Source organism: Natrix helvetica (assembly GCF_964273705.1).
Source record: "Natrix helvetica genome assembly, chromosome: 3".
NCBI lineage: Eukaryota > Metazoa > Chordata > Lepidosauria > Squamata > Natricidae > Natrix > Natrix helvetica.
The window spans coordinates 172,648,632-172,671,994 of NC_138549.1; the positions used below are offsets into that span (position 1 = coordinate 172,648,632).

General features: G+C 45.9%; 1 protein-coding gene across 1 annotated transcript in view; it reads right to left on the reverse strand.

Annotated features, from left to right (window-relative positions):
- PRPF6 (pre-mRNA processing factor 6) overlaps nucleotides 1-17,952 on the reverse strand; it is a 57,253-nt gene extending 39,301 nt beyond the window's left edge. The window contains exons 1-9 of the mRNA XM_081949695.1: nucleotides 17,674-17,952; nucleotides 13,250-13,418; nucleotides 12,022-12,140; nucleotides 11,216-11,294; nucleotides 10,830-11,006; nucleotides 9,525-9,680; nucleotides 7,328-7,422; nucleotides 4,776-4,932; nucleotides 2,361-2,523 (exon numbers count right to left, since the gene is read on the reverse strand). Coding sequence (XP_081805821.1) covers nucleotides 2,361-2,523; nucleotides 4,776-4,932; nucleotides 7,328-7,422; nucleotides 9,525-9,680; nucleotides 10,830-11,006; nucleotides 11,216-11,294; nucleotides 12,022-12,140; nucleotides 13,250-13,418; nucleotides 17,674-17,891 — 1,333 coding nt within the window. The 5' untranslated portion in view covers nucleotides 17,892-17,952. The remainder of the gene's footprint in view (nucleotides 1-2,360; nucleotides 2,524-4,775; nucleotides 4,933-7,327; nucleotides 7,423-9,524; nucleotides 9,681-10,829; nucleotides 11,007-11,215; nucleotides 11,295-12,021; nucleotides 12,141-13,249; nucleotides 13,419-17,673) is intronic.
- Between the last annotated feature and the right edge of the window lie 5,411 nt (nucleotides 17,953-23,363).

Sequence of the window (23,363 nt, forward strand, 5' to 3'; positions counted from 1 at the left end):
ATCAGGGGTCCTCAAACTACGGCCCCTGGGCCGGATACGTGCTATGAATGCTTGTGTTGCTGCAGAGTGTCTAATAATAAAAATAAGTCTAATAATTTGAACATTCTATAGCCATTCATAGTTATTAACTTACCTCCTTGAAGCAAACAGCCTGACTAGCACAAGAAAAAAAAAATCTGCCTCAAGGAGCAAACAGCAAGTTTCACTTTCAGTTTAAGAGGCCTCCCGATCATCAGGCTGTAGGGGTTGGTATAGCCTAGCGATGGCGAACCTTTTTTGGCTCGTGTGCCATAAGTGGGGGGAGCGCAGGGGGGTCGTGTGCGGGCGTGCCGCACCCATAATGCAATATGCAACCCCCCAGTGCGCATGCGTGCACTACAGGCGCAACCCCCCCATTTTTGCATGCTTTTTTCGCCCTCCCCAGGCTCCAGAGGCTTTATAGGAGCATGGGGAGGGCAAGAACAGCCTCCCCCGCCCGCCCCGGAAGCCCTCCGGAGGCTTCAGGGACCTTCAGGAGGCTTCGCTGAAGCCTTCGGAGCAGTCAAAACGACCCTCCGACCGGTTTGCTCGGAGGGTCGTTTTAAGCGTTCTGAAGGCTTCAGGGACCTTCAAGAGGCTTCCCTGAAGCCTTCGGAGCGCTCAAAACAACCCTCCGAGCAAACAGGAAGTCCGTTCCAGAACTTCCGGTTTGCCCCGTAGGGCTGGTTTTTTGCGCTCCGGAGGCTTCAGGGAAGCTCATGAAGCCTCCGGAGGGCCTCCGGGGGGGGGGGGGGGGGAGGCTCTTTTCGCCCTCCCCAGGCTCCTATAAAGCCTCTGGAGCCTGGGGTGGGCAAAAAATGGCTTTAAAAAAGGGTGAACTCAGCTGACAGGGCAGCACCGCGTATGCCCTGACAAATGGCTCCGCGTGCCATAGGTTCGGCATCACTGGTATAGTCTATTGTAGCCTCTGCAAGCCCCATTTTCCCCGTTTGCTGGAAGGAGGTAAATTGCTGGGAGGCAGAGGCCAAAGGGTTGGGACCGGTGGATGGGAGGGGCTACATTTAGTATATAAGATGCACCAAAATTTTCACCCTCTTTTAGGGGGGAAAAGGTGTATCATATACTCCGAAAAATACAGTATTTCTCTCTCTGGGCACACTGAGAATATACCTGCTGAACAAAACTCCACATTGGCGACAGAAAGGGCATCTGGCCATTAAAACACTCTGCTAGCGCCATTCAGTTGCCCAGACGCCACCCTGCAGGGGCTTATGGCGTCGTTAAGTGGAAATGATAGAATAGGAATAGAATAGAATAGAATAACAGAGTTGGAAGGGACTTTGGAGGTCTTCTAGTCCAACCCCGTCTAGGCAGGGAACCCTACAGCACTTCAGACAAATGTTACTAATCTCTTCTTAAAAACCTCCAGTGTTGGGGCTTCTGGAGGCAAGTTGTTCCAGTGATTAATTGTTCTCACTGTCAGGAAATTTCTTCTTAGTTCTAAGTTGCTTCTCTCCTTGATTAGTTTCCACCCATTGCTTCTTGTTCTGCCCTCAGGTGCCTTGGAGAATAGTTTGACTCCCTCTTCTTTGTGGCAACCCCTGAGATATTGGAAGACTGCTACCATGTCTCCCCTGGTCCTTCTTTTCATTAAACTAAACATACCCAGTTCCTGCAACCGTTCTTCCTATGTTTTAGTCTCCAGTCCCCTAATCCTCTTTGTTGCTCTTCTCTGCACTCTTCCTAGAATCTCAGCATCTTTTTTACATCGTGGCGACCAAAACTGAATGCAGTATTCCAAGTGTGGCCTTCCCAAGGCCTTATAAAGTGGTATTAACCCTTCACGTGATCTTGATTCTATCCCTCTGTTGATGCAGCCTAGAACTGTGTTGGCTTTTTTGGCAGCTGCTGCACACAGCTGGCTCCTATTTAAATGGTTGCCCACTAGGACTCCAAGATCCCTTTCACAGTTACTACTACTGAGCAAGGTACCACCTATACTGTACCTGTGCATTTCGTTTTTCTTGCCTAAATGTAGAACCTTACTCTTTTCACCATTGAATTTCATTTTATTAGACAACATCAAGAGATTTTTCAGTCATTCAGGTCTACCTGTACACACCTGGCTCTCTGCGTGTTACTGAACTGCATCTCCCATCATATCCCTTCCTACCAGCTATGCTCATCGGAGCTTCTGGCAAATTGCATTTTGCAACTTCCCCTGGCTTTAAAGATCTCAAAATCCATCAAGCGGCGTTTCTCAACCTCGGCCACTTTGAGTGGGCTTCCAACTCCCAGAATTCCCCCGTCCCTCTCCCAGGTAGCAAGCAGGCGCCACCTTCCAAACCAACTGAGGTTCTCCTCGATGGGCCCCGTCTCACCTTTCCGAAGGACTCTCTTCTTGGCTCGGATGTCTGTCTCCAACTCGGCGGCTCTGATGTAAATCCGGACCGACTGGGGGAGGTGACGGACGGCCTGAGCCACCACGGCCTTGGCGGTATCTCCGGGCTGCAAGCGAGCAGCCTCCAGCCAGACGTCTTCGCTCTGGAGAAAGGCAGCAAATAAAGGAAGTCGGTGGCTTATTGGTTAAGGCAGGGGTCAGCAAAGTGCGGCTCTGGAGCCGCATGTGGGTCTTTCAGCCCTCCGCTGTGGCTCCCTGTTGCCAGTCGGCGTCACAATTTTGAGAGGAGCTTCCGGTTTGGAGGAGGGGGAAGCAGGGTGTGCCAAAAGGAGACTCTATGGCAAGGGGCGGATTTTCTGGTCAGCTCCGCAATTGGTGGGGGTTTCGGTTAGGACAGGTAGAGGGAAAAGGACGCCGCGCTAGGAAGAGACTCTCTGGTGGGGGAACCGGACTTCCGGTCGGCTCCAGAATTGAACAGGGGGCTTCCGGTTAGGACCTTTGTGGCTCTTTGAGTGTTTAAGGTTGCCGACCCCTGGGTTAAGAGATCCAAGTCCTTTAAAGCAGGGGTCTCCAACCGTGGCAACTTTAAGAAGTTGTGAATGCCCCAACACTGGAAGTCTTTAAGAAGATGTTGGGTAGCCATTTGTCTGAAACAGTATAGGGTTCCCTGCCTAGGCAGGGGGTTGGACTAGAAGACCTCCAAGGTCCCTTCCAACTCTGCTATTGTATTGTACTGCAAGACTCCTGGACTTCAACTCCCAGAGTTCCTCAGCCAGCAAAGCTTCGCTGGCTGAAGAACTCTGGGAGTTGAAGTCCAGGAGTCTTAAAAGTTGCCACAATTGAGAACCCTTGTTTCAAACGGAGGGCATGGGAGGAACCTGAGAAATACCAGTATCCGGGAGTCCTCGACTTATGACCACAATTGAGCCCCAACTTTCCACTCTTAATCAAGATAGCTGTTAAGTGGCCCATTTTACGACCTTCCTTGCCAAGCTTCTTAAGTGAATTGCTGCAGAGCAGGGGGTTGGACTAGAAGACCTCCAAGGTCCCTTCCAATTCTGTTACGTATTCTATCATTCTGTTATTCAGTTGTTGAGCCAGGAATGCGGTTGTTAAGTGAGTCCGGCTTCCTCACTGACTCTGCTCGTCAGAAGGTCGCAAAGCGTGACCCTGGGACAGTGCAACCCGTCACAAATACGAGTCAGTTGCCAAGGGTCTGAATTTTGATCGTGTGACCGTGAGGAGGCTGCAGCGGCCGTAAGTGTGGGGAAATGGTCGTAAGCTGCTTTTTTCTGGTGCTGTTGTAACTTCGAATGGTCACTCACTAAATGAATGGTCAAGGACTACCTGTGTCTTAAGTATCCAGAAAAGAGATTTGAAGATAGAGGCCTTCAAATTTCTAGGTTCTACCATATCTCAAGACCTAAAATCAGGGCTGGCTGGGGAATTCTGGGAGTTGAAGTCCACAAGTCTTAAAAGTTGCCAAGTTTGGACACCCCTGCCTAAAATGGACACCTAACATCAAAAACGTCATCAAAAAAGCACAACAAAGAATGTTCTTTCTGCACCAATTCAGGAAGCTCAAACTGCCCAGAGAGCTGCTGATTCAGTTCTACAGAGGAAGGATTGAGTCTCTCGCCTGCACCTCCATAACTGTCTGGTTTGGCTCTGCAACCCAACAAGACAGACAGAGATTTCAGAGGACAATTAGAACTGCAGAAAGAACAATGGCTACCAATCCATTGAGGACCTGTATACTGTACGAGTCAAAAAGAGGGCCGTGAAAATATCTACAGACCCCTCGCATCCTGGACATAAATTGTTTCAACTCCTACCCTCAAAACGCGGCTAGAGGGCTCTGCACACCAGAAGAACTAGACACAAGGACAGTTTTTTCCCAAACGCCATCACTCTGCTAAACAAATAATTCCCTCAACACTGTCAAAATATTTACTAAGTCTACATTACCATTACTATTAATCTTCTCATCGTTCCTATCGCCCATCACCTCCCACTTATGACTGTAACTTCATTGCTTGTATCCTTACGATTTATATTGATTGTTTCCTAGTATGATTTGATTGCTTATTTGAACCCTATGACTATCATTAAGTGTTGTACCTTGTGATTCTTGACGAATGTACCTTGTCTTTTTATGTACACTGAGAGCATCGGCACCAAAGACAAATTCCTCGTGTGTCCAATCACACTTGGCCAATGAAGAATTCTTTCTTTCTTTTTCTCTTTCTTTCTTTTTCTTTCTTTCTTTTTCTCTTTCTTTTTCTTTCTTTCTTTCTCTCTCTTTCTTTCCTTCCTTTTTTCCTTCCTTCCTTCTTTCTTCCCTTCCCTTCCTTTCCATCCATCTAAAATTCAACTTCTGCAAAACAGCCCTCACCTTGGGACACATTTCGGTTCCTTTCATGATGAGATTTCGAGCCACCTGCAGCTTCCCGGTCACCTCTTCCAAGCGAGCCGAAGCGATCCAGGCTGGCGGGTGATGTGGGTTAGTCTCCCGCACGGATTTCAGAAGTAAGCGTGCTTTCTTGATGTCGCTAAGAAGAGGGGAAAAAAACCTATGAGGCCAAAGCTTCATGCCCTGCAGTGCCAGACCTGCTTATACCAAAACGTGTTGCAGGAATGCAAAGAAGAGTCTTTCCCTATAACTTATTTTCATGCACAATCTCAACAGGAGAAGGGGTCGGGTTTGAAATGGGGAGTCCTTGGTGCTCTCTTTTGAGCTTGGTTGTTTCCTTGTAGATGTTTCACTGCCCAACTAGGTAACCTCATCAGTGCTAGAAGGAAGTGGGATTTATGGAGTGGAAAAGAGGAGTGGGGAGGAGGAGGAAGAGGACTGTAGGATCCTTGGTGCTTTCTAAGCTTGGTGGTTTTCTTGTAGACGTTCCATTGCCCAATTAGGTAACCTCATCCATACTAGAAGGAAGTGGGATTTATGGAGTGGAGAAAAGGAAGGGGGGGAGGAGGAAGAGGACTGTAGGATCCTTGGTGCTTTCTGAGCTTGGTTGTTTTCTTGTAGACGTTCCATTGCCCAACTAGGTAACCTTATCAGTGCTAGAAGGAAGTGGGGTTTATGAAGTGGAGAAGAGAAAGGGGGAGGAGAGGAGGAGGAGAATTGGGGGGGCAGGAGGAGGACTGGGCTCCTTGTTGCTCTCTTGAGCTTGGTTCTTTTCTTGTAGACTTTCATTACCCAAACTAGGCAACATCATCAGTGCTAGAAGGGACTGGGGTTTTCAGAAAGGAAGGAAGAGGAAGGAAGGGAAGAGGAGATCTGTGGGGTCCCTGCTACTCTCTGGGGTTGGTTGTTTCCTTGTAAATTGCCCAACTAGGTAACCTCATCAGTGGGATTTGTGGTGGAGTGGAGAGGTGGAGGAGAAGGAGAACTGTGAAGTCCTTGTTCTCTCTGAGCTTGGTTGTCCTCTTATAGATGTTTCATTGCCCAACTAGGTAACCTCATCAGTACTAGAAGGGAGTGGGGCTTGTGGAGTGGGGCAGAGGAGGAGGAGTGGGGTGCTTGGTGCTCTCTGAACTTTTCCTGCAAAGATTTCACTACCCAACTAGGTAACATCATCAGCGCTAATAATATCACCTAGTTGGGTAATAAAACACCCACAAGAGAACCCAGTTCGGACATCACCAGGATTCCCACATTCCCTCCTCCACAATCACCTTTCTGACTTCGGACCCAAAGTGTTGCACAGCCTCACTCTACCCACATTTTGGCCAAAATTATCACACTGATCTTCCACTAAAATCAGACCTACGTGCAGGGACAGCGAAGACCCTGACAAAGGTCACCTTAGGATAGGTTCCTATACATTCATGCAGCCCTTTTCAACACTGGTTCAGAATGCGGCCGCGCGGACAATTGTGGGAGCCACTAGATACTCCCACATAACACCTTTGCTGAGCAGGCTGCACTGGCTACCTGTGGCTTTTCGGGTGCGTTTCAAGGTGTTATCATCTTTAAAGCGCTCCATGGCTCAGGACCTAGTTACTTGCAGGATCGTATCCTGCCCCATACATCCCTTCGGCCGATTCGCTCTCACAGAGAGGGACTCCTCCGGGTGCCGTCCACTAGGCAATGCCAGCGGGCGACGCCCAAAAGTAGGGCCTTCTCTGTGATGGGCCTGACCCTCTGGAATGACCTCCCCCCAGATATCAGGACTACCACCAACCTCCGCTCCTTCCGTAAGAAGCTAAAAACCCACCTGTTCAATTTAGCCGGCCTGGCCTAATTCCCAATTTTAGTCCCTCAAGCCTGCATTTTTAAGTTTTTTAGGGGTATGCTTTTTAGTTGCTTTTAATTTTTACTTTTCTGTACAGCTGTATTAGGTTTAATTCGTTTTTAAGGGTATAGGATATTTATCTTTTGTATTCGTTTAAATGAGACACCTGTACACCGCTCCGAGTCCCTTCGGGGAGAGGGGGCGGTCTATAAATCCTGAAAAATAAATAAAATAAATAAATAAACACAGAATTTTGTATTCTTACCATATTTTTCGGAGTATAAGACGCACCCTTTTCCCTCAAAAAAGAGAGTGAAGATCTGGGTGCGTCTTATACACTGAATGCAGCATTTTTGGCCTCCCGAAACCCCGTCCCCTTCACCAAAATGGCCATGCAGAGCCTTTAGGAGGCTTCCAGAGTGGTCCTGAGGGCTGGGGAGGGCAGAAATGAGCGAAAAACGGGCCGGTTTTTGCTCGTTTTGGGGGGTCCCACCCCCCCAGGAGCACTCTATTCACGCCGGTTTTTTTGGAAAAAAAAACTGGGCCCTTTTTCGTGAAAAACGGGCCGTGTTTGGGAGGTCTGCAGAGCGCAAAAACTTTTTTTTTTAAATTGCCTCTTCAAAATCTTGGTGCATCTTATATTCCGATGTGTCTTATACTCCGAAAAATACAGTATTACGCAACACAACACCCATGCCCTTACTTGATGTCTCCACCATGTGTGGGAATCATGGAATTTAAATCCGTCAGGTAGCCTTTGGGGTCCACCACTGTCTGGCCGCTCACCGAATCGGATACCTGTGAATTAACCCAAGCCTTGTTAAGATGAGAGAATAAGAAAACCAAGGTAAAAAGCTAATGACTGCAGACATTTTCCCATAAAGTAGGGGTGTCCAAAGTTGAGAACTTTAAGACTTGTGGACTTCAATTCCCAGAATTCCCCAGCCAGCATGGCTGGCTGGGGAATTCTGGGAGTTGAAGTCCACAAGTCTTAAAGTTCTCAAGTTTGGAAACCCCTGCCATAAAGCATTTAAAGGGTTAACAATGTTATGCCCATCACTGAGGACAAGTTAGTCCTCGACTTACAACAGTTCATTTAGTCCAAACCTGCAAACCTGGCACTGAAAATAGGGACGGATGACATTTTTCACATTTACGACCGTTGCAGCATCCCCGTGGCCACGCAATTTACATCTGGGTGCTTGGCAACCGACTCACACTTACGACGGTTGCAGGGGTTCAGGCGTCACATTTTTGCTTCTGACAAGCAAAACCAGTTTCACTTAACAACCCGTGTTACCGATTTAACAACGGCAGTGATTCGCTTAACGGCTGCGGCCAGGTAAGTTATAAAACGGGGCAAAACTCTCTTAACAGATTTCTCACCACCACATATATTTCGGGCTCAATTGTGGTCGTAAGTTGAGGACTACCTGTAACCCTTTCCAAATATCATTATCTTTGGAAAAGCTCATCCCCATACATTGATTTATTTAACGTGCAACAATAATAATAAGCAACATCGCTACAGGCAGTCCTTGATTTACGACGGTAACTGAGACCCCAATGGTGGCTGTCAATCCTGACATTCATTGAGAAGGGGGTTACTGGGACCACACCTGATTTTACGACCATTGTCACGCTGGTCATAAAATAAATTCCTTTGCGTAAAACGAACCCACTGTTCTCTAAGGCCAGGGGTGTCCAAACTTGGCAACTTTAAGACTTGTGGACTTCAACCCCCAGAATTCAACTTTAAGACTTGTGGACTTCAACCCCCAGAATTCAACTTTAAGACTTGTGGACTTCAACCCCCAGAATTCAACTTTAAGACTTGTGGACTTCAACTCCCAGAATTCAACTTTAAGACTTGTGGACTTCAACCCCCAGAATTCAACTTTAAGACTTGTGGACTTCAACTCCCAGAATTCAACTTTAAGACTTGTGGACTTCAACTCCCAGAATTCTGGGAGTTGAAGTCCACAAGTCTTAAAGTTGCCAAGTTTGGACACCCCTGTCTAAGGCCATTGTTTCCAGAAAACCAGACGTTAAATGAGGAAACAAGCCCCCACCTGACGTTCTGCTTAATGACTGCACAGGATTCCTCCACAACCACAACCTCAAGTGCCATTGTACACTGAAGATCGCATTTAATTTCGTTGCGCAAGGTGCCATGGCAATAAAGGAAAGTAAACTTAACAAATCGGTTTCCAACAAAGAGGCTGGAAATCGTGATCAGGTGCCCACAGGACGTTGCAAACGTCACAAAGGCGGGCCGGTTGACAAGCCCCCCCCCTTCCCCAAAAAAATGATGTCACATGACCGCAGGGAGAAGGGGTGACGGCAGCTAAGGGAACTTCACATTCAGGTTGCAAGTAGCCTTTTCAGGGTTCAGCGTTAACTTTCAAAGATCACTTAATCCTCCCCCCGCACCGTGCCCCCTGGGCATACACGTGTGACACCCCCCATGCCGCTGCGCACGGTTTCCTTGGAGCCTGGGGAGGGTGAAAAGGGCCCACCCCCACCCCCCAAGGCCCTCCAGAGGCCGAAAACTGCCAAGTTTTCCAACTTCCAGTGGGCCGTTTTTCACCCTCCCCAGGCTCCAGAGGCTTTCTAGGAGCCTGGGGAGGGCGAAAAACGGCCCAACATGCAAACCGGAAGTTCGGGGGACGAACTTCCGGGTTGCCCGTTGGGCCGTTTTTTAGGGAAGCCTCCAGGTGGGCAAAAAATGGCTGAAAATCAAGGCTGAAAATTATCTGGCCAGCGCCTGCACTGGGACTGACAGGGTGTGCCATCAGAAACGCCTCGAGTGCCATAGGTTCACCATCACGGAGTTAGAGAATGATCGTAAGTCGAGGACTACCTGTATTTCTCACGCCCCCCCCCTTTCATGTCTTTACCTGGCTGAGACGCATATCCATCAAGGTGTTCCTAGCTTGTCCAATCTTCCTCATGTCCAGCTCCCCTGTGCCAGGAGTCATCAGTCCCGGGGTCATTCCACCTGGATAAGGGGTGTTTAAGCCCCCTGGGTAAGGGGTATTCAGACCACCGAATTGCTGCAAGATAAACAGGGGGGGGAGGGGGAGGAAGAGAGAGCATTAAGGAATTTCAAATAGTATCAATAAAAAGAAGCAGTTGCGGTGCGGAATCAACCGGTCAGTCAATCAATCGCCTATGGGGATTTAGTTTAGTTATGTTTATTGTCATTGCACCTTGTACAACGAAATTAAATGTGATCTTCATTGTACAATGACAGCTTTTGCCGCTGGACGGTCCATATGGACCTAAACCATCCCGCAGAGATGGTGATTGGGAAGAATATGTCTTGCTGATCTCAGGGACCCTGCAAAGTCCCTGATTGATCCAAGAGAAGTTCTTCTAGCCGGCTACAAAATTGCAGCCACAAGCTGATGAAGTTGGGACAGCTCCCGAACGGAAGGAAACAGAAAGAGAAAGTGTGTACAGCTGGTGAGGAAATTTTACAGTTCTTTTAAAAAAACTTAAAGCTAAATTAAATTTGAGAACGGAAGAAATAAGCGGTGAAACTAAGCTACATTGGATTGCATTGGACAGTGTGTCATCTTTCTTTTTAAATGCTATTTTATGGATGGAATTTGCACAAAGCTTTTTAAAGTGAACGACCTCTCTTAAATCTTTTGTTGAAAATTCAGCCGATCTCTCGATTATTCCTGGTTCTCTCCAGGATTTGCCTGGAAGAGGATCGCTTGCTGGTCAGAATTATTCCTGCCATCAATGTGGGCCCACACTGGGCTAGAATTGTAAAAATTTATGTTTTTATTAAAGTTTTGAATCTTTTAAAAATTAGAGCTGCACAGTGTCCTGATGCTCGCCTCACACTCGGGAGGCTGAGAGTTCAATCCTAGACAGCGACAGACGTTTCTCTATCAGGGTGCAAAGAGAAAATATCTGCTGTGAACTCCGCCTAGGCGTCAGGAAGGGCAGCCGGCAGGGAAATGCTCAGCTCCGTTCCGTCGCCCCGACTCTACCCTGATAAAAGAGATTAGAGTGTCACAAAACAAAACAAAAAACATTTAAAATTTAAATTAATAATTTAATTTTTCCCTTAATAATTTCCTGGCACAAGACGGGCTTCCCTCTGTTTTTGCACACGGAATATGCATCGATCGGAAGTCCCTTGCCAAGACATTCTTTCAGAAAACCCATTGAATCCAGGAAAATCTCACCGTCTGCCGAGGATCCACCGATGTGTGATTCTCTCCCGATTGCAAGTGCTTCGCAAAGAAACTGTCCGGAACAGGCGTCAGTTTTTCATAACGTGGATTCCTCTGGCGCTTGTTCCTGGCATCGCCCACTTCGGGGATACTTAGCCATTCTTCTTCGGTAACTTCAGCCAGTTTTCTCTATCAAAAACAACCATCACAACCTGTAATCGAAATCGCTACACGGCATTTAAATTGTCCCCTTCCTTCCCTTTTCCCATCTTTGACTTTTAGCTTGCAAATTCTGGACTTTTTTTACCCCTCCTGACAAGCAAATGTGAGGTTTCTGGATCGATCGATCTTTACGTATTTATTTCTGGAATCAAATGCCTATTGCTGTCTCTCCTTACTTTCAGATCCGAGAACTGCTGCTGAATTTTTGGTCGTTCCATTCGGTACTTTTCAATCTCCTCTTTCTCACGCTGTTCTCTAGAAAATAAAAAGCACAGCCAATACTTCAGCCAATCGCACATTTATCCCGGTTATCTTTGAAGTATTTATTGTATTTTCCGGACGATAGGATGCGCCGGTGTATAAGACGCACAAAGATTTCGAAGAGGTAAGCAAGAAAAAAAAGTTTTTATCCTCCCCAGTCCCCAGGAGCACTCTGCAGGCTTCAGCAGGGCTAGGGGAATGCAAAAATGTCCCCGTTTTTGCAAAAAACAGGTGGAAAATGGACCATTTTCCACAAAAATGGAGGCATTTTTGCCTTCTCCCAGCCCTGCTAAAGCCTGCAGAATGGGAGTTGGGAAAGCCAAAAAGCCTCAATTTTTGTGAAAAAAATGGCCTATTTTTCGCCTGTTTTGTGCAAAAACGGAGGCATTTTTGCCTTCCCCCAGCCCTGCTAAAGCCTGCAGAGTACTACTGGGGGAAGGCAAAAAGGCCTGTTTTTGGCAAAAAATGGGATGCAGGGGTGGGGCTTCGGGAGGCAAAAAAATGGCTATATTCGGTGTATAAGACGCACCAACATTTCCATGCTCTTTTAGAGGGGAAAAAGGTGCGTCTTATACTCTGAAAAATACGGTAATATTTGAGATACCCAAGGCTAAAACATGCACCAAAATCTAAAAACTAGCAGCTTGCGTTTGAATAGGAAGGTTTCGAATCAAAGTACATGAGCAGCATCTCTCAGGCTTAAAAAAAAAAAACACCCTACCTTCTCTCTTTTCTTCTTTCATCCATCCTTTTATCCAAAGCCGCATAAATGGCATCTGCTTCTTCATCGTCTTTTTCATAAGGTCCACTGGAGAACAAGCTTCCAGCATATCCATTGAACTGCACGGGACAAAAAGATCATCCCCTTCAGGTAACCCACCAAAAGCAAAACACCAAAATAAATCCAGTTTTACAGCCTTTTTAGCCTTAAGATAAGACAGACAGACCTATTGGTAGGTGATAGATAGATACATAGAGAAGATAGATAGATAGATAGATAGATAGATAGATAGATAGATAGATAGATACATACATACATACATACATACATACATGATAGACAGACAGACTTAAGAACATGCTTCCACTGAACTGCACAGGATAAAAAGATCATATCCATTCATTTTATCCCCTTAATGTAACCTACCAAAATCAAAATGCCAAAATAAATCTATTTTCATAGCCCTTTTAGCCGATGGATGGATGGATGGATGGATGGATGGATGGATGGATGGATGGATGGATGGATAGGAGATAAGAGGATGAATGGATGGATGGATGGATGGATGGATGGATGGATGGATATACATACATACATATATACATATATATAGGTGTACGTACGTATGTTCCAGCATAACTCTGGAGCGCATTGAGTAATTTCAACCAAACTTGGTACACAGATGACTTACCCTCTGGAAACAAATATTGGGAGAGGGGGGAAAGACACCCCAGGGGTGTGTGTTGTGTCTGTTTCAGCATAATTCTGGAGCACCTGGCCCGTTAAAGAGAGCGAGTGCAGCACCCTAGAGCGGCAATTGTTCGTGATGTCATGGAAGGGGGAAGGGAGAGCCTGGGTTGCTAAGGAAAACGAGTGTGGCATCCTAGAGCGGCAATTGTTCGTGATGTCAGTTCCTTTGCAGCTTCCTCTGGAAAGCCCGCCATGACATTTGCCCTCCAGTGGACCAATGGGGAAGCGCCTGATGAATGGTGGGAAAAGTGCCAGGATCGTAGACAGGGCGGGAAAGAGGAGTGCACGGGAGAGGGAAGGGAGGGGGCAGGGATGATGGGCATGGGAGTAGGGGGAAGAAAGGCCCCTCTCAATGGCTCCCCAGTCAGACAAGCGCTTTGGCATCTATAAATACCCGGGAAACACTGGGTTATCAGCTAGTTGCAAATATAACACAGCTTCATCAGCCACAAGGACCAGTATGACACAATGACATCACCTCATCATAATTTGTATCGTTCAGATCTTCATCATCGTCATCAGCTGTCTGATTTTTCTTCATCTGATCCCCAACGGTTCTCTTCCCTGGGGGAGCATGGCGGTCATCCACGGGGTCATTAGCATCCCGGGCGGGACCAATATCTGAACGGGTGGTAAAACCAGTGGCTCTAGAGGAGAAGAAGAAGAAAACACAACAGATTTGGAGAAAATCCAGACATGGTTGGACGGGGTGTGTGCGCGCGTGTGTGTGTTTAATCTAAAATTCTTCCTAAACTCAGCTTTGCAATGCTCATCACTTCTGGGCTATCAAGCAACAAAGATCTGTAAAATTAAGAATTGAGCCCTCTTTCCTAGATCAGCCAGAACAACAACAAACACTCTTTCTTTTGATATTGTTTGTGCTAAATTTCCCTATCTATCAATCTATCTCTCACCCTATCTACTTACTTATCTCCCTCGCTCCCTATTTCCCTAACTATCTATTTCCCACCCTATCTCCCTACCTATCTACTTAATTCCTCCCTCCCTATTTCCTAATCTATCAAATCTATCTCCTCCAACCCTATGTCCCTATGTACTTACTTATCTCCCTCCCTCCCTATTTCCCTATCTATCTATCTATCTATCTATCTATCTATCTATCATCTATCTATCTATCTATCTATCTATCTATCTATCTATCTATCTATCTACTTACCTATCTCCCTCCCTCTCTATCTACCTACCTATCTCCCGCCTTCCCTTTTTCCCTATCTATCTATCCCCCTCACTATCTCCCTATCTATTTACCTATCTCCCTCCCTAACTAGCTATCTCCCTCCCTATTTCCCTATCTCTCTATCTCCCACCCTATCTCCCTACCAATCTACTTACCTATCTCCCTCCCTCCCTATTTCCCTATCTCTCTATCTCTCTATCTATCTCTCTATCTATCTATCTATCTACCTATCTACTTCCCTCTCTATCTATCTACTTACCTATCTCCCTCCCTATCTATCTCCCACCCTATCTCCCAATCTATCTACTTACCTATCTCCCTCCCTCTCTATCTACCTAACTACTTATCTCCCTCCCCCTCTACTTCCCTATCTATCTATCTCCCACTCCATCCATCCATCCATCCATCCATCTATCCATCTATCTATCTATCTACTTACCTATCTCCCTCCCTCTCTAGCTACCTAACTACCTATCTCCCTCCCTCCCTATTTCCCTATCTATCTCTCACCCTATCTCCCTATCTATCTACTTACCTATCTCCCTCCCTCCCTATTTATCTATCATCTATCTATCTATCTATCTATCTATCTATCTATCTATCTATCTATCTATCATCTATCCATCTATCCATCTATCTACCTACCTAACCTATCCATCCATCCATCCATCTATCTACCTATCTACCTCCCTCTCTATCTATCACCCTATCTCCCAATCTCTCTATCTACTTACCTATCTACCTCCCCCTCTATCTACCTAACTACTTATCTCCCTCCCTCTCTATTTCCCTATCTATCTATCTCCCACTCTATCTATCTATCTATCTATCTATCTATCTATCTACTTACCTATCTCCCTCCCTCTCTAGCTACCTACCTATCTCCCTCCCTCCCTATTTCCCTATCTATCTACTTACCTATCTCCCTCCCTCCTTATTTCTCTATCTATCTATCTATCATCTATCTATCATCTATCTATCTATCTATCTATCTATCATCTATCTATCATCTATCTATCTATCATCTATCTATCTATCATCTATCTATCTATCATCTATCCATCCCCCTCCCTCCATATACATATACATACATATACATATACATATACATATATATATACATACATACATACATACATACATACATACATACATACACCTGGAGAAGATTTTTTTAGCCATGCTTGTAGACCAGAATTCGTCAATTTTTCCAGCTTTGTGGCCTGGTTGAGAGGGGGAGGGGGGAGGTTCCATGCAAGTGGTGGGCACGTGCACCCACCACTCGCGCAAGTGAAGCGCACATGCTCGCCATCTGCTCGCGCAAGTGGGAATCCACATGCAGGCTCACCCCTCACTTCTGCCTCCCACTTCTGAACGGTCACATGATCCCAGTTTGCGACCTTCTGTCCAGCAGAGCCAATGGGGAAGCCAGTTTCACTTAACAACCGCTTTACTAATTTAACTGCGAGTCCCTTAACAAATGCGGCAAGGAAAGTCGTAAAATGGAGCAAAGCTCACTTGACACATTTCTCACTTAGCAATATAAATGTTGGGCTCAATTTTGGTCGTAAGTCGAGGACTGCCTGTACTTGCTTTCCCACCTGTCGAGAAAACACATTCATTCTGCCTGCTTCATTAAATTCGGGCAGGGAACCTTTTTCATGGCAATCCAAAGCTAACTTCCTGCAAAAGCTAACAACACAAATTATTGGGTATTTTCCCCCAAAAAAACAGGTGCCAGCACCTTCTGTTCTTCACCCAAGGGGCCACTAGTGGCTGTACCACTAAACACAGAGCAGCTCTTGGATACAGACCGTGGAGCAGCTTCAACTACAGACCAGAAAACAGCTTCTGTTTAGAACACAATGAATGAGCTAAACATTTGTTTTATTTATTTGTATCTCGCCTTTATTATTTTTAGAAGTACAGGTAATCCTCGACTTACGAGCACAATTGAGTCCAAAATTTCTGTTGTTTAAGTGGAACGTTTGTTTAAGGGAGTTTGCCCCTATTTCATGAGGGGGGGGGGGCACAATTATGGTACTGAGTGAATCAGGGCAGTTGTTAAGTTAGCAACATGGTTGTTAACTAAACCAGCTTCCCCACTGACTTTGCTTGTCAGAAGGTCAAAAAACATGACTCCGGGACACTACAGCCGTCATAAATACGAGTCAGTTGCCAAGCGTCCGAATTTTGATCACATGGTTATGGGGATACTGCAACGGCCATAAGTGTGAAAAACAGTCATAAGTCACTTTTTTTCAGTGTCCTTGTAACTTTGAACAATCACTAAATAAACTGTTGTAAGTTGAGGACTATCTGCATTTTTTCCCATCACAACAACCCTGTGAGGTTTAACAGATTAACAGAGTTGGAAGGGACCTTATAGGTCATCTCATCCAACCCCCCCCCCACACACACACACAAGCAGGAGACCCTACACCATTTCTGACAGATGGCAATCCAGTCTCTTCTTGAAAGCCTCCAGTGATGAAGCTCCTAAAACTTCCAAAGGCAACTTCTGTTCCATAGGTTGATTGTTCTCACTGTCAGAAAATTCCTCCTTATTTCCAGGTTGAATCTCTCCTTGGTCAGTTTCCATCCATTATTCCTTGTCTGGCCTTCAAGGGCTTTGGAGAATAGCTTGATCCCCTTCTCTCTGTAGCAGACCCTCAAATATTGGAACCCTGCTATCAGGTCTCCCCGGGTCCTTCTCTTCACTAGACTAGCCTGAAGGCTGGGCTGAGAGAGATGGACTAGTCCAAGATCACCCAGCTGGTTTTCATGGCCCAGATGGAAGCTGAACTCCATCTGAATTCTCCAACACTGGAGACTTTTAAGAGATTGGACAGCCACTTCCCTGAACTGGTATAAGGTTTTCTGCCTGAGCAGGGGGTTAGACTAGAAGACCTCCAAGGCCCCTTCCAACTCCTATTCCTATTTTATTCTATTCTAACTCAGATCTCTTGCTTTGTAGCAACAAGCCTGAGGGCAGGACAAGAAGCAACAGGTGGAAATTAAACAAGGAGAGAAGCAACTTACACCTAAGGAGAAATTTCCTGACAGTTAGACAACTAATCAGTGGAACAAATTGCCTCCAGATGTTGTGAATGCCCCAACACTGGAAGTTTTCAAGAAGATGTTGCATATCCATTTGTCTGAAGTGGTGTGTAGAGTTTACTGCCTAAGCAGCGGGTTGGACTAGAAGATCTCCAAGGCCCCTTCCAACTCCTATTCCCATTTTATCCTATTCTAACTCAGATCTCTTGCTTTCTAGTCCAGAGCCTTAACCACACTAAACCAAACATGCACACATGCAAAGCACCACAACAACTAAAAAAGCAAACCAGAGACCTTCCCTGGATTTTACTATATACAGCCCAATCCAGCAGGGGCTGAAACACAGGTAACACCCAATACTTCAGTCCACACACGTGTCTTTGTGGACAAATCTCACCCTTCTAAAATATACGTATTTCTCCAGCTGGGCAGCTTTAAGAGGGGAGGAGGGGACTTCAACTCCCAGAATGCCCCACATTGGGGAAACAGGCTGAGGAATTCTGGGAGTTGAAGTCCCCCCTCCCATCTTAAAGCCGCCCAGGAGCAGCACGCCCCTAAACGAGCAAATCAGGCCGGTGGGTGGAATGAGCCCTCTGCACATGCTCAGGGAACCCCCCCCCCCAAGCCCCGACCCGGCTGCTCACCCTCGGCCGAGCCCCGGTACGTAGCCCAGCGGGGCCGGCATGCCCAGGAAGGGCTTCTTCTTGCGGTTCATGGTGCCGGTCAACGCCGCCGTCAGCCCCGAGGCCCCGCCGCCGCCGCCCGAAGCCCCCGAGGAGCTCGAACCGGCCGCGCCGCCGGAGGAAGAAGAAGAGGAACCCGAGGCGGGAGACGCCGCCGAGGAAGCGGCCACGGCGGCCATGATGGCGGCGGAGGATAATAGCGAACAGGCCGCGGGGGGCGGGGACGACGTTCACGGGGCGGGGCCAAGAGGTTGAGCACGCCCTCATGCCTGCTAGGAGGCACGCCCTCTGCGAGGTAGGCTCTGCCTAGTAGGGGCGGAGGGAGGCGGGGCGAGGGAGAGGGGCTGGTCTTAAGACTCCGGGGGGGGGCGTGGTTGTGACTGAGGCGGGGGTTGGGTAGTGATTTTACGTTGCTTACGTTCGCTGTTACGTTGCCAGCGTTACTTTGGCGGTCTAATTTTTTAAATAAATAAAAAAAAGAAGAGAGGGGGGGGAAGGGATGTTTTTCAGTTTATTGTCCCTTCCTACAAATATAGCGAAGCATATTAGGCAGAACACAACAGAATAAGTTGGAAGGGACCTTGGAGGTCTTCTAGAAGACAAATGGTTGTCTTCTAGTGGACGACTATTTAAATAGGAGCCAGCCGTGTGCAGCAGCTGCCAAAAAAGCCAACACAGTTCTAGGCTGCATCAACAGAGGGAGAGAATCAAGATCACGTGAAGTCTTAATACCACTTTATAAGGCCTTGGTAAGGCCACACTTGGAATACTGCGTTCAGTTTTGGTTAGGATTAGGTTTGGTTTGGTTTTTGTTTCAATATTTCCCTGTCGTCTACATTCGAAGCAAATGAATATGCACAGAAACCTCGTACGTAACACTTCATCCTCCTGCATTTTGCAATATACAAAATAGGATAGAAAAAAAATATATTAACAACACTAACCAGACAGCTGCGACTTCCATTTTCCCTTTCCTAAAATAATAATTTTTAAAAAAGCAATCTAACTGAAACTGGGGCTTACTTTGCAATCCAACCCTGATGTTGTTCAAGTACTTTTCAAAAAGCAGTGTTAGAATCCGAGCATTAAAGATCTCCGTTCTTCTCCCCAATTCCTCCCATCTTCAACCATCATTTTTCATCTTTTATCTGCCCAAGAACAAGTCAGATGGATTTGCACTGGACTCAAGGTCACTCAGCTTGCTCGTCAAAAGTTTTGGATTGGTGGAGTATTCTAAAAATGGACTGGATTCTCAAAAATAGCCCTGAATTTTATTCATGTCTGTCTGTTCCACTAAGTTTAATGGAGGGCATTGTGTCTGGGGACAGTGTGTGGACAGGATTTTCAAGAGATTGCTATACATTCTTGTGTGCCCTCTCAAAATAGCTTGAATGTTGTCATTCTCCATCGTGGGAGAAGCTGCCAACTTGAACATAGCAAGAGAATTGATTCGACCCACTTAGGCATGAAATGGAAAAGCAAATTGCTTTCCTCTGATGCCTAATTTAGCATTATTAAATTATTAATTATGGTCGTTCTGGATAGCCTGTTAACAGAATAATAACCGCTTGTATTTTGTGGTTTGCACTGCAATGTGACTGAGCCCAATGATTAATCTAGTTAGTACATATGCTGATCTATGACCATAATAAAGATATAACAGAAAAACAGAGATGGAAGGGACCTTGGAGGTCTTCTAGTCCAACCCCCTGCTCAGGCAGAAAACCCTATAACCGTGAGGGAGAAACTATGGCACGCGTAGCCATTTGTCCGGGCACGCGAGGCGTTGCCCTGTGAGCTGGCCAGTGCTCATGCACGCGCTGGCCAGCTGACTTCAGCCTTCTTTTGAGGCCATTTTTCGCCCTCCGGACGCTTCAGGAGCTTCCCTGAAGCCTCCGGAGCGCGAAAAACCGGCCCTACGGGCAAACCGGATAATGAGAAATGTACTTCCGGTTTGCTCATGTGGCCGGCTTTAGCCCTCCGGAGCCTTCAGGAGTCTGCAGGAGGCTTCCCTGAAGGCTCCGGAGGGCAAAAACACCTACGAGCAAACCAGAACATAGAGTCATTTTTTTTTCCCTCTGGAGCCTTCAGGGAAGCCTCCGGAAGGCCCCTGAAGGCTCTGGAGGACGAACAACGGCCCTATGGACAAACCAGAAGTCGCAACCGCCTCCGGGGGGGAGGCTGTTGTGGCCATCCCCAGGCTCCTATAAAGCCTCTGGAACCTGGGAAGAGCGAAAAAAGCAGACCCAAAATTGTGGGGGGAGTGCTGGTTATGCACGCATGTGCGCTGGGGCCGTGCGCATAGCATTATGGGTGTGGCATGCCCGTGCATGCCTCCTCCCCGCGCTCCCCCCCCGCTTCTGGCACGCGAGCTACAAAAGGTTCACCATCACTGCTCTATAACATTACAGACAAGTGGTTGTCCAATCTCTTCTTAAAAATCTCCAGTGTTGGAGCATTCACAACTTCTGGTGGCAAATTGTTCCGCTGATTAATTGTTCACTTACCCTCCAGAATGCTGTTCCTCCTAAGATCCGCATAGCCACTTTTCCCGTAATGAAGGTCATGTTTTAGCAAGGCTGACTTTGAATTATGTGGACCTGTTTCTTTTTTTTTCCATTCCAATTTGGCTTTTGTCAACTGACATTCCATTTTATTGTTTTTAATGATTTTTCGCAGTTATTGTTGGGGTTGATTCTGAATTGTTTTCTGAATTTGTAACTTTGTAGGCCACCCAGAGTCATAATAGTTATATATTGGTGCCTACCGGTATATTAAATAAGTACATCATTGCTAATTTTTATTTATTTTTGCTGCTTTTTGTAATGGTACCCATTTTACAATTATTTTACAATTTACAATTGTGAGCTGCCAAGACTTGTTGGGACTTCAGCAGCATACAGATTTAATAAGCAAATAAATATCTTGGAAGGAACAGTATTGGGTATCACTGACAAAGCATAAGACTTGGGTTTTTGAAGATGGCATTCCAAATATATTAAGCAAGATGCAACTATCCAGCATATTTATGTTCTCAGAAAGCTTATAAAATCCATTTGTGGCCCTGGATCATTTTTTGCAAACAGAAACAATGCTTAAGCCAGGGTGTTAATGTTAGAGAATATCCTTTTGTCATTTTTTTTTAAGTCAAAAATTTGTTAGGACGTGGAACTTGGCAATGCTTGGAATAGGCTCCTTAATTTTTTGGCTGTAGCATTTGGGATTTAAACGTTGTAGTACAATAGCTGTCTTCGCAACCTTGTTATATACTAAGGAAGGGCATTTAACTGACAATACGCTATCTATGCTACAAAGCCATTTTGATGCCTTTGAATTCTTCAACAATTCCCTCTCAAAAAATTCTGAAAAACTCTTTCAATCATGTGATTTTGGAGGACAAATACATTAATATTAGTTTGCTTTAAATTATTATTTCAGATCCAAATAAGATAATAGAATCCTGTAACACAATATTGTTAAGTAAGTAAGCTCCCCGTTAGGAGAGCGAGTGTGCAGAGAAGCGTAATGAGAGTGGTATGGACGAACACGCACAAACCATCATACAGGTACACTGAATAGTATAAAATATAGTAGTTTACTATGTGGAAATAGAGAGGTATTCAGAGTCCAGTTAACAGTCCAAGTCATACACAGTTCAGTCATTCAGTTATCAAATAGTCAGTCTAGCACACAAAACAGCTAACAGTAGCAAACCACAGTACCTCACAATACACCGATCAGTGTCTAACAAAACAGAGAGCTAACAGTCATTCTGGCTCCCTCTTATGGCTGCTCGAGATAACAAGCCAATTACATCTCTCTAGCATTCAAAGTAACAGATACATTTGTTACAATCATAGCTTATATACATTGCCAAGCCTAGGGTTACATCCCTAACAAATATGATTATAGTGAAGGCGTATTGTTAGTTGCAAATTCGTTTCCAACCCATCGCAACCGCATGGACAACGTTCCTCCAGGCCTTCCTGTCCTCTACCATCCTCTGGAGTCCATTTAAGCTCACGCCGACTGCTTCGGTGACTCCATCCAGCCACCTCCTTCTCTGCCGTCCCCTTCTTCTTTTGCCCTCCATCTTTCCCAGCATGAGGCTCTTCTCCAGGGAGTCCTTCTTCCTTCTCATCAGGTGGCCAAAGCCTTTGAGTTTCCTCTTCAGGATCCGGCCTTCTAAAGAGCAGCCAGGGTTGATCTCCTCTAGGACTGACCGGTTGGATGGCCTTGCAGTCCAAGGGACTCGCAGGAGTCTTCTCCAGCACCAGAGTTCAAAGGCCTCCGTTCTTTCTTATGCTCAGCCTTCCTTATGGTCAAACCTTCACAGCCATACATTGCAACTGGAAAAAGCCATAGCCTTGACTATGCGCACTTGTATACAGTGGAGGTGTATTACTTTAAAAAATTGAAAGATGCAGCTGCTTTAAAGTCTCAAAAAGGAGCACTTGGTAAGCCTCTCGGGCATTAGAAAGCAAAGCACACCTTACAAATGCTTTGTGCAGCCTGTTATGCAGCAGGCTTTTACAACACCTCTGAGCTCCAGCTTTTGTATTTCATTCAAAGCCGTAAATAATCCGGGTTAAAGTAAAATATTCCAGTGGAAAGTAATTATTATTGTATCACTTGCCTTTTGGGGATTCGTAGTGAAAATGTTGGCAGGAAAAGCATTAGTGCTCTTCTGATTTACATGGACAAGAATGAATTCCCCAAACTGCTTTTCAACATTTTTACATTTTCAACTTATTTACTAGGCTTATATATGTTACTCCAGTGCAAACAAACCTTGAGTATTCTCCTCCTTCAGTGAGAAGCTTAAAATAATCTAAACTGACAACCACAAAACTCCAAGCATCTAAGGAACTATCAAAGTAACACATAAAAATCCAATAATTTTTGTGTGTGTGTGTGGAACAAGCTCACTATTCACACCTTTTCCATTCAAGACGCTCTTGCAAAGCCACGATTTTCTGGCTTTTCTTTTTAAAAAATGTATAGTACCTGGGCTGAAAATGGTGGATGTCAGGCCTGCAGCCATATTCCTTTTGGATCTTTGGCCTGCCACACTTTCTATTATTCTGCTACGCATTTTCTATTGTGGGAAAATGGGAGGAGGGATTGTACGGAGTTAGATGATATGTAGCCATAACAACATTCTTTCTAGAAAGCCAAGGTCATCCTTCGTCTCTGCACCTCTGCACCTGACCAGAACTGGATGGGTGGAACTGCCAGCATGGCAGTGGGAGATTGGGCCATGACTTGTGGGCGTGGGGGCAAGATCTTGAACTTTCAATTGGGTGGGGAAAACCGGGAAGCTTTCAGATTCGGGTTTCCCCAGATGTGCCAACATGGCTCTCTTAATAAATTGGAACTTGGAGCAATACTTTGCCTTGGGGTCCAATTTAATTTTGGATGCTATTTGGAACCCTGACAGTGGAAGGCAAAAGAAGAAGGAGATGGCAGAAGACGAGACAGTTAGATAGGGTTATCGATGGAGTGAACGTGAATTTGGACAAACTCCAGGAGACAGTGGAGCATAGTCCTCGAGTTACAGCCACAATTGAGCCCAACATTCCTGTTGCTATGTGAGACATATGTGAAGTGAGTTTTGCCCCCATTTTAAGACCTTTCTTGCCAGAATTGTT